General features: G+C 38.1%; 1 protein-coding gene across 1 annotated transcript in view; it reads left to right on the forward strand.

Moving 5' to 3' along the window:
- The window catches only part of CUL2 (cullin 2), a 117,205-nt gene that overhangs the window by 2,673 nt on the left and 101,296 nt on the right, over positions 1-13,236 (forward strand). Inside the window, exons 2-3 of the mRNA XM_007942437.2 lie at positions 7,837-7,939; positions 8,689-8,783. Of these exons, the coding sequence (XP_007940628.1) occupies positions 7,837-7,939; positions 8,689-8,783 (198 nt within the window). The remainder of the gene's footprint in view (positions 1-7,836; positions 7,940-8,688; positions 8,784-13,236) is intronic.

Below are 13,236 nucleotides of genomic sequence, written 5' to 3' on the forward strand. Positions count from 1 at the left end.
GTTGGAAATTTTTCTCTCTCAGGGTTTTATGTATACCATCCCATTGTCTTCTCACCTGCATGGTTTCTGCTGCAAAATCCAAGCTTAGTCTTATTGGTTGCCCCTTGTAGTGACTTTTTGTGTGTTCCCATGCTGGTCTCATGATTCTTTCTTTGTCTTTGGTTTTGGTGAGTGTGTTAGATTGGGTTCTCTAGAGGAATACAAAAACCAGCAAAGCGTGTGTGTGTGTGTATATATGTATATATTTAGAGAGAGAGAGAGAGAGAGAGAAATTTATCTTAGGAAATGGCTCACAAACGTATAGAAGCTGGCAAGTCCCAAGTCTGTGGAGGAAATGAGCTGGTGGCAGCCTTAGCTTCCACAAGCACAGGGGGCTGAGAAATTCAAGGCTGGCAGGCAGCATGCCGGTTGTTGACTCCAACGAAAGATGAATCCAATATCTCCAGGCCGAGCGGTGGGCTGCTCACTCACAGAAGTTTGTAGTCAGCACACCAGGGTTCCAATCCCTCAAAAAATGTCTCTCTTCCCAGGATGTCCCTGGATATCTTGGAAGCAGGCCACACCCCTAGGGAAACTCCCCTTGGGCAGACTGGCCACTCAGAACACAGTCATCTGATCCCATCATGGGAACAACCACACAGAACTGGGGTCCGGCCAAGTTAACACACAGCTCCAACTATCACAGTGAGTTTGATGATGATATGCCTTGGTGATTTTCTTTTGGGGTCTATCCTGTTTGGAGTTCGTTGGACTTCCTGAATGGATATATTCTCATCTTTCATCATACCAGGAAAATTCTCTTCCAACATATCTTTGTCAATTTTCTTTGTGGTTTTATTTGTCTCTTCTTGTTCTGGAATTCCGTTACACATAGGTTATTCCTTTTGATTGTATCCCACATGAACCTTAGGCTTTCTTCATCTTGTTTTCATCTTTTTTCTGATTGATCCCTTTCCAAATAAGTGTTCAGGTATTTGCCTTCAATCTCACTAATTCTGTCTTCCATTGATTCAATTCTGCCTCTTTGCCCATTCAATGTCTTATCTATTTCTGTGAATTTAGTATAAATCTTCTGGATTTCTGTGTTTAGATTTCGTATCATTTTCTAATTTTTCATTTATTTTGTCATTTTATTCTTGTACCGTCTTTCGAAATTGTTCTAGGGTTTTCTCAATTTTTTCACTGTTTTCCTTGATCTGTGTCACAATTTGTTGAATATACCTAAATATGATTCTTTTGAATTCCGTATCAGGGAGTTCCAGTGCTGCGTCTTCCTCAGGGATGTGTTCTAGATCTGTATCCTGGTTGCTTGTATCTCCTGCTTTATTTTGTGTCTTTATGGGGTCTGTGATGCTCTGTTGTCTCCAAGCCATTGTGATGTTTTGTGTTTATATTTAATTGGTGATTGTATGCTGGAGTGACTTCTCCATGATTTTCAGTTTCTTTATTTTGTTTGTATGTTATCTACACAAGCAGGGTACTATACTGTGTTCCTTTATTTACTAGTTGACACCACTTATACACTCACCACCTGTCTCCTTTCCTGTTGTCAGCCTCTTTATGTTCCTGCTGACCTTGGCAAGCAGAGCCTATTCTTGGGTCCCTGGAGTCTGAATGAGAATACTGTAACTTTAAAATCCAAAATGGCTGTGCCCTTGGTGACTTTAAATATCCAAAATGGCCGCCACTTGTAAACATTCAAAATGGCTGCACCCTTGGTCACTTTAAATATCTAAAACGGCTGCCATGTGTAAACAATAAAAATGACTGCGCCCTCTGGACAGTAGAAAGTCAACAGCTCAGGTTTACTCCCTCCTTGCTTTTTCCCTTCTTAGTCATAGGCCACCAGTACAATCGTCCCTGCAGCCCGTGGTGACCTGAGAGGACCTTTAGGTCAATTTTCTGGTCCCAGCACCACTTGGAAATATTCAGGCTATTGGTCACATCAGAGTAGCTGACACTCTGCAGCTCCGACTGTCTCTGTACTCATGGTTTTGTTCAGGTTTTTCCACTAGTTGGTGCCTAATCCACTTCTGTATAGTTCCTTTCAGAGCTCAGGGCTCCAGGATTATCTTCTGTATCTCTGTCAATTGGTTTTTCTTTTCTTTGTTGAAGAGGGTCTGTGTCGCTTGCCTGCCTATGCCTCTATCTTCTACCCACATCATTTTTGCTCTAGAAACTCTTTTCATATAAAAATACTTCTATTTGTAGTCTTTCTCTTTTTTTCTCATTCCAAAGAATGAAAATCAATACAAATATATGAATTAAAAATAATTTGTTCTTTATTCTTAACTGAGGCTTTAAGCAAGAGCTAGGATGTCTGTTTTACTTCGTACTGCGTTGTTTCAAAATGGATAACTTATCTACATTTGTTAATTGGGAGACTATATGAAGTCCAAATCTGTAGTTGCTTTTGGACAGTCTGAAACCTGGTCTCTTGTATTCTTGCAAACCAGCAATCTGCTGCCCTCTAGCAATCTTTGAGGCCCAAAGGTGGTTGTCCTCATTATGTGGGGCATATGTTCTTTAGGAAAACTTTAATTTCGTAAGACAGTGATAAACTTGTTCTCAATCCCTAGCTCATTTGTTTATATGAAGGTGAATGTTGAAGCAAGAATAGTGAGTGAAGCTCTTTCACACCAGTAGGAAACTATTTAATTCATTACAACTGCAGTTGTCGAAAAGGAACATGTAGCTCTGGTAGCATAGTGCCTAGGGCACTTGACTGCTAACCAGAAGGCTGGAGGTTCCAACCCACCAGCCACTTCTCGGAAGGAAGATGGGGCAATGTACTGCCGTAGTGATACTGCCTCGGAAACCCAAGGAGGGGTTGCTATGAGTTGGGTCCGACTCGGCGGCACATAACAACAACACAACATATTCGGGCACTGAAGGAAGATAGGTAAAAGGATGGTAATGTTCCTGGAAGGCTTCATAGTTTGCAAGAGGTATTACATTTATTATCTCACTTGATACTCCAGACAAGCTTGTGAGATGAGTGGAACAGATATAATTATCGTCTTTATGTTACACATGAGAGAATTGATATTCAGAGGTAAAGGGACTTATCCAAGGTCACGGAAGTAGTAATTGATAGCACAGGCTTGAATATAAGACTTTTAACATCTGATTCCCTTTGCTGTTCAAGTATATCTGGAGGTAACTTGATAAGGATTCAGCCTTTGAAGAGCTTATTATTGAATTACTCTCTTTCAATTACATAGTTAATTTTTCTGTGGAACATCATGGATTATTTTGAGGCAGGAATCTTAAAAATGAAGACTGAGAAGAGGGTTAAAGATTAATTGGATGTCATGGGAGAAAGAAGCGCTGCTTATGCACAGGGAGATAGCTCAGGGGGCAGGAGTGTGTGGAGGGATGGATGCTGGGAAGAGGTAACTATGGCGAGGAAGTGGGAGGGGAGCTGTTGCATTGTGGTAAACCGTGGTCAATGACATGAGACAAAATATATGTAAACTGCTATATGGAAAGTGAATTTGCTGTGTAAATCTTCACCCAAATCACAATAAAAAAATAAAAGATTAATTGGATATTTGTGAGGTTGGGCTAGGTAGGTGCTTTGTTGTTGTTGTTGTTATTTGCCATCGAGTCGGCCCCGACTCATAGCGACCCCTCCTTGGGTTTCCGAGGCAGTATCTCTATGGAAGTAGGAATGCCCAACCTTCCTTCCGAGGAGTGGCTGGTAGGTGCTTAGGTGCTTTTAACTAAAATGAGCAGAGAAGGAATTGGACATAGATGACCATAAGAAAAGGGAAAGTGAACATGAGGTAAAGAAGAAGAAAAGAATAACTGTTCATTATTTAGTGTTGTAGAGAAGAGATAATTAATAGGTTGCTTCATAAATGGCTTTAAAATAACTGACTTCCCTGGAACGTGACTCTTCCAGTCATTGTTATTTCTAAGATGTTTACATTGTTTGATCCATCAGTTATTCTTAACCTGATAATGAGTTCTCTCCTTTTAAAAGAATAAAAAATATCTGTTAAAACAGTAAAGTTAAGAAAGGAACCTCTCAATTTTAATTTTGTTTTGGAAGGTAAAGGCCTGTGTTATTAATTGTTCTAAAATAAAAATCTCTCCTTTTCCCTTCCTTTTGCCCAAGAAGATAAGGTGAACTTCTGACCTACAAATCTCTTTTATTTTTATTTATTTATTTTTTGACCTGCAAATCTCTTAAGTAGACATTGTGTAGAGGTCATAACATTTTACTATTTGGAAAAAAACAAACAAACCTCAAACCTTGTACCACTATGTATGTTACTATTTGATCTTTTATAAAAAAAACAACACCAAACTCAACTGCCACTGAAGTGATTCCAACTCATAGCAACCCCCATTGGGTTTCCAAGGCTGTAAATCTTTATGGAAGCAGACTGTCTTACCTCTCTTCCATGAAGCGACTGGTGAGTTCAGACCACTAGCCTTTTGGTTAGCAGCCAAATACCTTAACCACTGTACCACCAGATCTTGATTTATTTCTTTTTGAGTGTAAAATACAATATATTCATGGAAAAATTTCCGAGATATACTTGTACAATTGAATAATAATTGTAAAGCAAACACTTGTGTAACCATCACACAGGTCAAGAAATGAAACATTCATCAGTTCTCTCTCACCTCTCCCAGGACCCTGCTCAGTTCACAAGCCCACTCCTTTCTCTTGGAAGTAATCACTATCCTTGAGAGCCTGTTTGGAGGTTCTAGCAGGGGAATGCAGCTCCTCGTATGCCCTTGACTGAAGGATGGTCTTTCTGTATTGGGGAAGGTTGTCCTCTTCAACTGAGCATGCAGCTTTGGGAGGGACACACATGGAGCAGTGAGGAAGGAAGGGGACACCTGCCTCACCAGCCAGATCAGCTGAATCGACCCTGGCAATCTATTCAGTGACAGATGTTGCAGCCAGATCGCCCCCATATCCACTCATCACTATCCTGACTTTTGTCCTTATTGTTTCTTTGCTTTTTTAAAATAGTTTAACTGCTTATGAAAAAGCCCTAAGCAATATTGGTTATAGTTTTCTATTTTTGAACTTTATGTAAATGGAGTCACACTGTGTATATTCTTTTGTCTCATAATTTTTTCCTTCAACATATGTGTGAGATTAGTTTGTTAGGAAACAGTTGATGTATGTGTTTTTCATTTTATCTTGCACATGATTTTGTGAAGTTTGTATTATTAGCCTTAGTTTAGAGTTGAGGCTATTGTGGCCCATTGAAGGTAAAAAATTACTGATGTAAGGTAGAATGCTAGGGTGATAATATCAAAGTCTCTTAACCCTCTTGACATGAGTATAAGGAAGTTTGGTCTGCTTTGAATGTTTAACATATGTTAAGTGTGGTACTTACTGAATTTCTATCTAAAATTTTTTTATTGACTGTAAGCTCCATGGGGGCAGTGATTCTTAACCTGTTTTGTTCACTACTCTATTCCCAGGAGCTGGTTTATGTAGGCACTTAGCATCTGGAGTTCAGAGCCCTCTGGCAGAATTCTATTCCTTGCTGCTGTAGGACTGAGGTCCCTTTCCTTACTGGTGTTGCCCAGGAGTTGCTTTTAGTGAGCATTGATCACGCTCTAATTTTTGCACCCAGCGCCGGCAGTGATGTATCAAATCTTTCTTGTGTTTTGTATCTGACTTCATCTGTGGCTAGTGGTGGAATAGAAGTAGGGAGAGTGTTTTCATTTTAAGAGCTTAGGTGGTTAGATTACATATATAATCCAGAATAATCTCTATTTAGGGTCAACAACAATCAGTCAGTTGACCCTAAAATAGAGATTATTCTGGATTATATATGTAATCTAACCACCTAAGCCCTTAAAATGAAAACACTCTCCCTACTTCTAGGGTCAACTGATAGTAACCATAATTTACAGCTTCTGAGTCCCTTTTGCTATGTAAAGTAACCTAGTCATGCACATGATACAGTGACAGTCTCTGGAATTAGCTTTAGAAACCTTGGGAGGCTGATTTTAGAATTCTGTCTGTGTTAAGTAATAATGATGCTCATTACAACATTGATGTAGTCTCTAGGGTGGTTTGAAGTTTTCCCTTATGTGTGTATAACAGGTGCTTTCCTAAGATAAGATACAGATTAGATGTAGATCAGCACTTACTATTTGTTTCTCTGGTTTAGAGTTCTTTAACTGTTTGGTTTACTTTTATTCGTAGTTCTCTTTTAGTAGCTTTTAAGACAGATTCCCAAACCCTGTCAATAAAATACAGAAGCCCTCCTACTTAAGGACAAGTTAGATTCTATATGGGTATGTATGAATCTAAAGTGGTTAAGCTAGGGGAGATTTAAGTTGCCTTCCCTGAATGTATTTCTCCCAAATAGGAAAGCGAGTTGGTTCTTCTAAGCATACTCTTGTTCTCGTTTCTAATTTCTATTCTATCAGTCATCTTTTTCCTACATAGACCAGTTTTAACTACATTGAAAATTTTTGAGGCAGGTAATCTCCATCCTTGTATCTACACAAGTCTTAGAGGGAAAATTCCTGTTAACTATGGTACTACTTACCACTCCATAGTGCTTTCTGAGATTGTACAAATTAGAAAAGGTTTTGTCTGCAGTCATGTCTGCTGTTGTGTAAATAAATTCTATAGAATATATACGGTATTATAGTGATAAGAGGAGGAAGACCCTTCATCCTAGCACTGTTATATTTTAAGTATACATTTTCATTGTGTAATTTTTTTCTTGATACTTGGATTAAATCTAAATAATTGACTCAATCCTAAATAATCGACTGCATCCTAAATAATCAACTGTATTTTTAGGGTATATCTTCACCTCTAGTTTGGCTGATCTCAGATTACTTGTGTATAGTTTATTTTCTACCTTTAATTAGAGATCTATAGTTTATGAAGCGCTTTAATAAGTTTATTTAGGTTTTAAAGACTCTTGAGATGTCAGGAGAGGTTTATTATCCTTATTTTACCAAAACCAAAACCAAGCTCACAGCCGTTGAGTTGGACCTGACACATAGCGATCCCTCCTTGGGCTTCCGAAGCGGTATCACTACGGAAGGAGATTGCCCAGCCTTCCTTCTGAGGAGTGACTGGTGTGTTTGAACCGCCAGCCTTCTGGTTAGCAGTCAGGTGCTTTCAGCACTAAATGGCAATCCAAGAGGTTAAGAGATTTGGTCAAGATCACTGTCTAGTAAATGGTAAAGCCTCAATTTTATTTCAATTCCTCTGACTCCTGATTGAGAGCTCTTTCTGCCACAGCATATCTACCAGTGGTGGTGCCTGGTGAAAGACTTGTTCAAAACCTTGATTGATTAATTGATGCTATTATAATTCATACTGTGTTTCTTCTAATAGAATAAATATTGAAGGACCAGTGAGGTGTAGACTTGAATATCCTGAGTACAGTGATATGGGAAAATAAGTCAAATTAATAATTTTTGTAAATGTTCGGTTTCGCAGGACTGGTTAGACATACCTGTGTCTCATGATATTTTGTAGCCCTTTGTTGATGCTGTGCTTATATTCATTCTTATTTTGTAGATTTGTGGGTAAATTAATTTCCAAGAATCATTTTTGAATTTTAATGTTTCTGAGAGGACCCATTTTCTTCATAATGCCTTCAAACAATAGATTCTCAATAAATATTTGTTGAATGAATAGATTAATCTTACAGTATTTTTTAAAAGTAAATGTGGTTGTATATTTTACCTTTGTTATATGTATGTATTATAAGCCTGAACTGCAAAAAAAAAAAAAAAAAGATATTTTAGTTTTTAATACCCAAGTTGTGTTAAATCTCATGTTTTAAAATATTTCTAGTGATAGGAAAACCTTAACAAGTTAACTAGAGATATCTATGCTTTATGTGTGGCCTATCCTGAACCCCTTGGAGAAAGACTTTATACAGAAACTAAAATTTTTTTGGAAAATCATGTACGGCATTTGCATAAGGTAAGGAATGATACATGATGTAAATTGTGTTTATGGTTGCATGGTTAGTTGGCTGATTTATAATGTTTTCCTCAATGCTGAATTTAACTTCAAGTTCAAATTATTTGTTTTGTTTCTTAAACAGCATTTGATATATGTATTAAAATTTTTTATCAAGCACTAGGTTTTTAGATTCGCTATGATTTACTCCTGATCATATAACTAGTAGGTGAAGGAACAGGGATTCAGATTAAGGTTTGTTCAACTTTAAAATTACATTTCCTCCAGTTGGTGTTTATTAGAACAAGTTTTATTTTGGGGAATGTGGAAAAAGTATCAATTTCCATAAACAGTCTTATTCACAAAAGTGACTAATCTGGAGTGATGGTATACTTACATAAGTACAGACTGATCAAAAGTAATGATTTTGAGGAAATACTCAGGAAAAAGGCAGTAGAATTGTATTCTTCTCATTTTAACTAATCTTCTAGCCCAAGGATAGCATTGGGCCATTACATTTTGTCCTTGTATCTTGGAGAATGAAAATGATTTACCCTTTGTTATGAATGCTTCACTTTCATTTTTCAGATTTACATTTTTTTCCAATTGTTTATTAGGAGTAAAAGTAGTTAAATTAGAATATAATTTGTAAATACATAAAGCTTGCATTATCTAAGTTATTTTAGAACATTATATTTTGATAAATTTTATACTTATCAGTGAAAATGATGAGTGATTTTCAAGTGAAAATATTTTTCCCCTTTATATAGAGAGTTCTGGAGTCTGAAGAACAAGTACTTGTTATGTATCATAGGTATTGGGAAGAATATAGCAAGGGTGCAGACTATATGGACTGCTTGTATAGGTAAGTTTAATTTTAAATGCTTGACAGTCTAAACAGTATTGCCTGCATTGAAGGAGTAATTTTTTGTTATTACCTGTTACCCATTGAAATGGGCAGAACTGACACATTCCCTTCTTTATTACTTTGGTACGGGAAAGGGTCGGTAGTTTGGTCAGGTGGCTATTTGGGAGCTAGGCAGTATGTGGAAGGTCCTTATGTGAAAAGTAAAACTATTTGATGACATGACTCTTTTTCTTCAAATTGTCTGATAACTATAATACATGTTAAATCTTGATGGATCCAGATAGATAGATAGATGTAGCAGAGTAAGTCTAAGCCCATATCCCCTGTAATATGCTCTTAATTGACTCTAGAATTCAATGATTTATGTTTCCTGAAAGCACTGTTGGTCAAAGTAGCCAGTAATATTCCTCTTGGAAGTTCATAAAATTTGCTGACTCTCCTAGACTATCCTCTACCATATTTGATTATCTATAGTTTCATAATGCCCATGGTTTCTCCCATTTTCTTGACTTTCCTCCTGCTATTCCATGTGCCTAAAATGCTTTCTTCCTTTCTCTGAATGACTTAATTCTGATGCATTCTCCAGTTCTTCTAAACTTTCCCTCTCTACCCACTCTCCCCCTGCTTAGGTCTTTTATGCTGACTGCTATTCTATGTGCTCCCATAACACTGTGCTTAATAGTATATTCTGATCCTGTCAAACCCATTTATGTGGACCAATGAAGATAAGTACCCAGTTTTGGATGGCAGAGATCTGTTTCCTGGAGTAGTATGGTAGATAAATAAGGAATATTGATATTAAGCACCTGGGGCCTTTCACTCTTGGACCTGGGATGTCTTCTCTTGAAGTATTTTGGCCTGTGATAGATGAAGTGATAATTTTGCCCACTGCATCGTGTCTTGGGCCACAGATGAGCCCCTGCTTCAGTTTCTCACTGGGAAGAAACTGAAGAGTCTAGTTGGGTCTCAAAGCACAGTTAAACTCTGTAGCAGGTGTAAACCAATCACTGGCAAAGGCCATCATGTTTGGTAGAGGGCCAACAAAAAAAAAAAAAAAAAGGGAAGCCCTCAATGAGGTAGAATGACATGACAGTTGCAGCAATGGACTGAAACATACCAATTATTATGAGGATGGTACAGGACTGAGCAGTGTTTTGTTCTTTTATATATAAAAGTCACCATGAGTCAGAGCCAACTCGACAATAACTAACAATAAGAAGCAGGAGTATCACATGTAACCAGGGTTCAGTTCTCCTGGTTTATTTGTCTTTCTTTGGAAGTGGGAACTTTTCCTCACTGCTTTATCTTCCCTGAGATTTTGTTTTGCTTTGTTTTTTTAATAACAGAACTGGCATTTATTTACTCCAAAGTATCTATTTAGAAATGGAGCTTACTTCTCAGTAGCCTGGTCACTTTTATTTCTTCTTAAAAGTATAGAATGTAATAAAACCAGAAACCAGCAATTGCTGAGAAGTATAGTTTTAAGAGTGGTGGGCAAATTTTAAGAGTGAGTGCATGCATGCTTTTACTATGGCTGGAAGGAGTGAGGATTTAGGTGTATAGATGATGAAAGAGTGTTTTTAGACTATGTGCCATGCACTGGGATTCCTCTTTCACTGAGACAATTGAGTAAAAATTTAAGTTGCTTTTTTCTCACACAGTTCTCTTCTCCTGCCACTCTGTATACCAAAAGCAATACTTATATCAATGAACTTTTATTAAATGTTGAAATGTATGTACAAACATATATGTGTGCGCGCACACACACACACACACATAGATACATGCCCATATATGTGCACAAACACATACACAACCATATGAAGTAATTGATATCTCCCTTTTTACAGATGAGGAAACCAAGACCCAGAGATTAAAAAGCTTTGTTCAAGGTCATTCAGCTCATAAATCACAGACAGAATTTGAACCCAGATCAATTTGATTTCAAAGCCAATCCATTTAACTATTTAATTCTACCTTAATCTCATTTTATTTTATTATTATTTTTTTATTTTTCTTTTTTCCTTTTTTATTGTGATTTGGGTGAAGATTTATAGAGCAAATTCACTTTCCATACAGCAGTTCCAATATACTTTGTCTCATGTCATTGACCACAGTTTACCACATAGTTACCTCTTCCCAGTGTCCATCCCTCCATACACTCCTGCCCCTGAGCTGTCTCCTTGTGCATAAGCAGCCCTTCTTTCTCCCATGATTATTCTCTCCAAGGAGTGTATCTACTTGAGGTAAGTGTTCAACTCATATGCCTGTATTTTGTTTGGCTGGAAAACACAGGTGTGGGTTCAATTCCAGACCTGAAGGGCAGCTAGGGGCCATAGTCTCAGTGGTTCCACCAGGCTCTATCGGACCAGCAAACCTGGTCCCCACCTTTTTTTTCTTCAAATGATTTTGAGTTTTGTTCCATGTTGTTCGCCCTCTCTATCAAGGGTCTTCTACATAGATCTCCTTCCAAGTGGATGACAGTGGTAGCCAGGCACCATTTAGTTCTTCTGGTCTCATAATTGTATAGGCTGCAGATCGGATGGTGTACCAGTCGCAAGGACTAATTGTTTCCATGAATTTTGGTTTTCTTCATTCTTCTTTGCTCTGGATGAGGAGAGACCCATTGTTGCATCTAGATGGCAGCTTGCTAGCTTTTAAGATCCCAGTCGCTACTCGCCAAAGTAGGAGGTGGAACAGTGTTTTGTATAGTATGTTATGCCAGTTGAGCTTGATGTCCCCTGTGACTATGGTCCCAAGCCCGCATGTTCAACTCCTCGGTCCCTCTGGGTAGCTGGCTGTGACCAAGCAGTGACCACAACCTTGCCCCTTGTCAGCTCTACTATACCCCTGGGGATTCTGATCATTACATAAACTTATAGGACCATTGTCTGCCAACCCTATCTATGTTGTTGGATACACTCCCCATTTCATAGACATACCTAATCGTTTAGCCTGTCCACCCATCTATCCATCCATATACCCATGTTTGCCTTCACTGACAATGCAGTACTGTATGTGCAAAAGGGTTCATATTTGTTGTCTGTACCTCCCATGTACCTCTCTTTGTTTTTCTCATCCTCAGTGGTGTCATATTGGTCACTCCCGTTTGGTACATTGCCCTTCTCTTCACCCAAATCAATACTTATCTCTATCTATCTAACAGAGTTCCCTCCCCTCCCCTCCCACCCCTGGTAACCAACAAAGAAAATTTCCTTCAATAGATAAACCTTTCCTTAACTTTTACAGTAATGGACTAATACAATATTTGTCCTTTTGTGATTGACTTATTTCACTCAGCATAATGTCCTCCACGTTCATCCACGTTACGTGGTGTTTTGCAGATTCTACATTATTCTTTAGTGTTGCATAGTATTCCATTGTGTTTTTACCATAGTTTGGTTATCCATTCCTCAGCTGATGGACACCTAGGTTGTTTCCATCTTTTGGCTATTGTAAATAGTGCTGCGATGAACATGGGCATGCATATATCTGTTCTTGTCATGGCTCTCACTTCTTTACGGTATATACCTAGTAATGGAATGGCTGGGTCAAATGGTATTTCTAATTCCAACTTTTGAAGGAATCTCCATACTGCTTTCCACAATGGTTGTACCGTTTTACAGTCCCACCAGCAGTGTATGAGAGTCCCAATCTCTCCACAACCTCGCCAGCATTTGTTATTTTCTGTCTTGTTGAAGTTTGATACTAGTGCTGGAGCAAGATAGTACCTCATTGTTGTTTTGATTTGCATCTCTCTAATAGCTAGTGATTGTGAGCATTTCTTCATATGTTTGTTGGCTGCTTGAATATCCTCCTTGGTGAATTGTCTATTCATGTCTTCTGCCGCAGTGCACAAAAATTCAGTCTTTAGAAGGTCCCAATCATCTGGTTTCTCTTCTGCTGTTTGTGCATTTTGAGTTAAGCTTGATAGTCTATTTAGGCCATATATTAGGGCCCTTAAATTTGCCCCTAAATTTTCCTTGAGGAACTGTATAGCTTTAGGTTTCACATTTAAGTCTTTGATCCATCTGAAGTTCGTTTTTGTGTATGGTGTGAGGTACAGATCTTGTTTCATTTTTCTGCAAATGGATTGCCAGTTTTGCCGGCATCATTTGTTAAACAAACATTCCTTTCCCCATTTAATGGATTTTGGGTCTTTGTCAAAGATCAGCTTATAGGTCGATGGATCTATTTCTGGGTTCTCAATTCTATTCCATAGGTCTGTGTATCTGTCATTAAACCAATACCAGGTAGTTTTGACTTCTTTGGCTGTATAGTAGGTTTTGAGATCCGGTAATGTGAGACCTCCTACTTTGTTTTGCATTGAATGTATGGATTGCTTTGGGTAGAAGTGACATTTTCACAATGTTCAATCTTCCTATCTATGAGCATGGGATGTTCTTCCATTTATGTAGATGTCTTATGGTTTCTTGAAGTAGTTTTTTAT

The sequence above is a fragment of the Orycteropus afer genome, unplaced genomic scaffold, assembly GCF_000298275.1.
Source record: "Orycteropus afer afer isolate SDZICR_OR568_19922 unplaced genomic scaffold, OryAfe1.0 scaffold00090, whole genome shotgun sequence".
NCBI lineage: Eukaryota > Metazoa > Chordata > Mammalia > Tubulidentata > Orycteropodidae > Orycteropus > Orycteropus afer.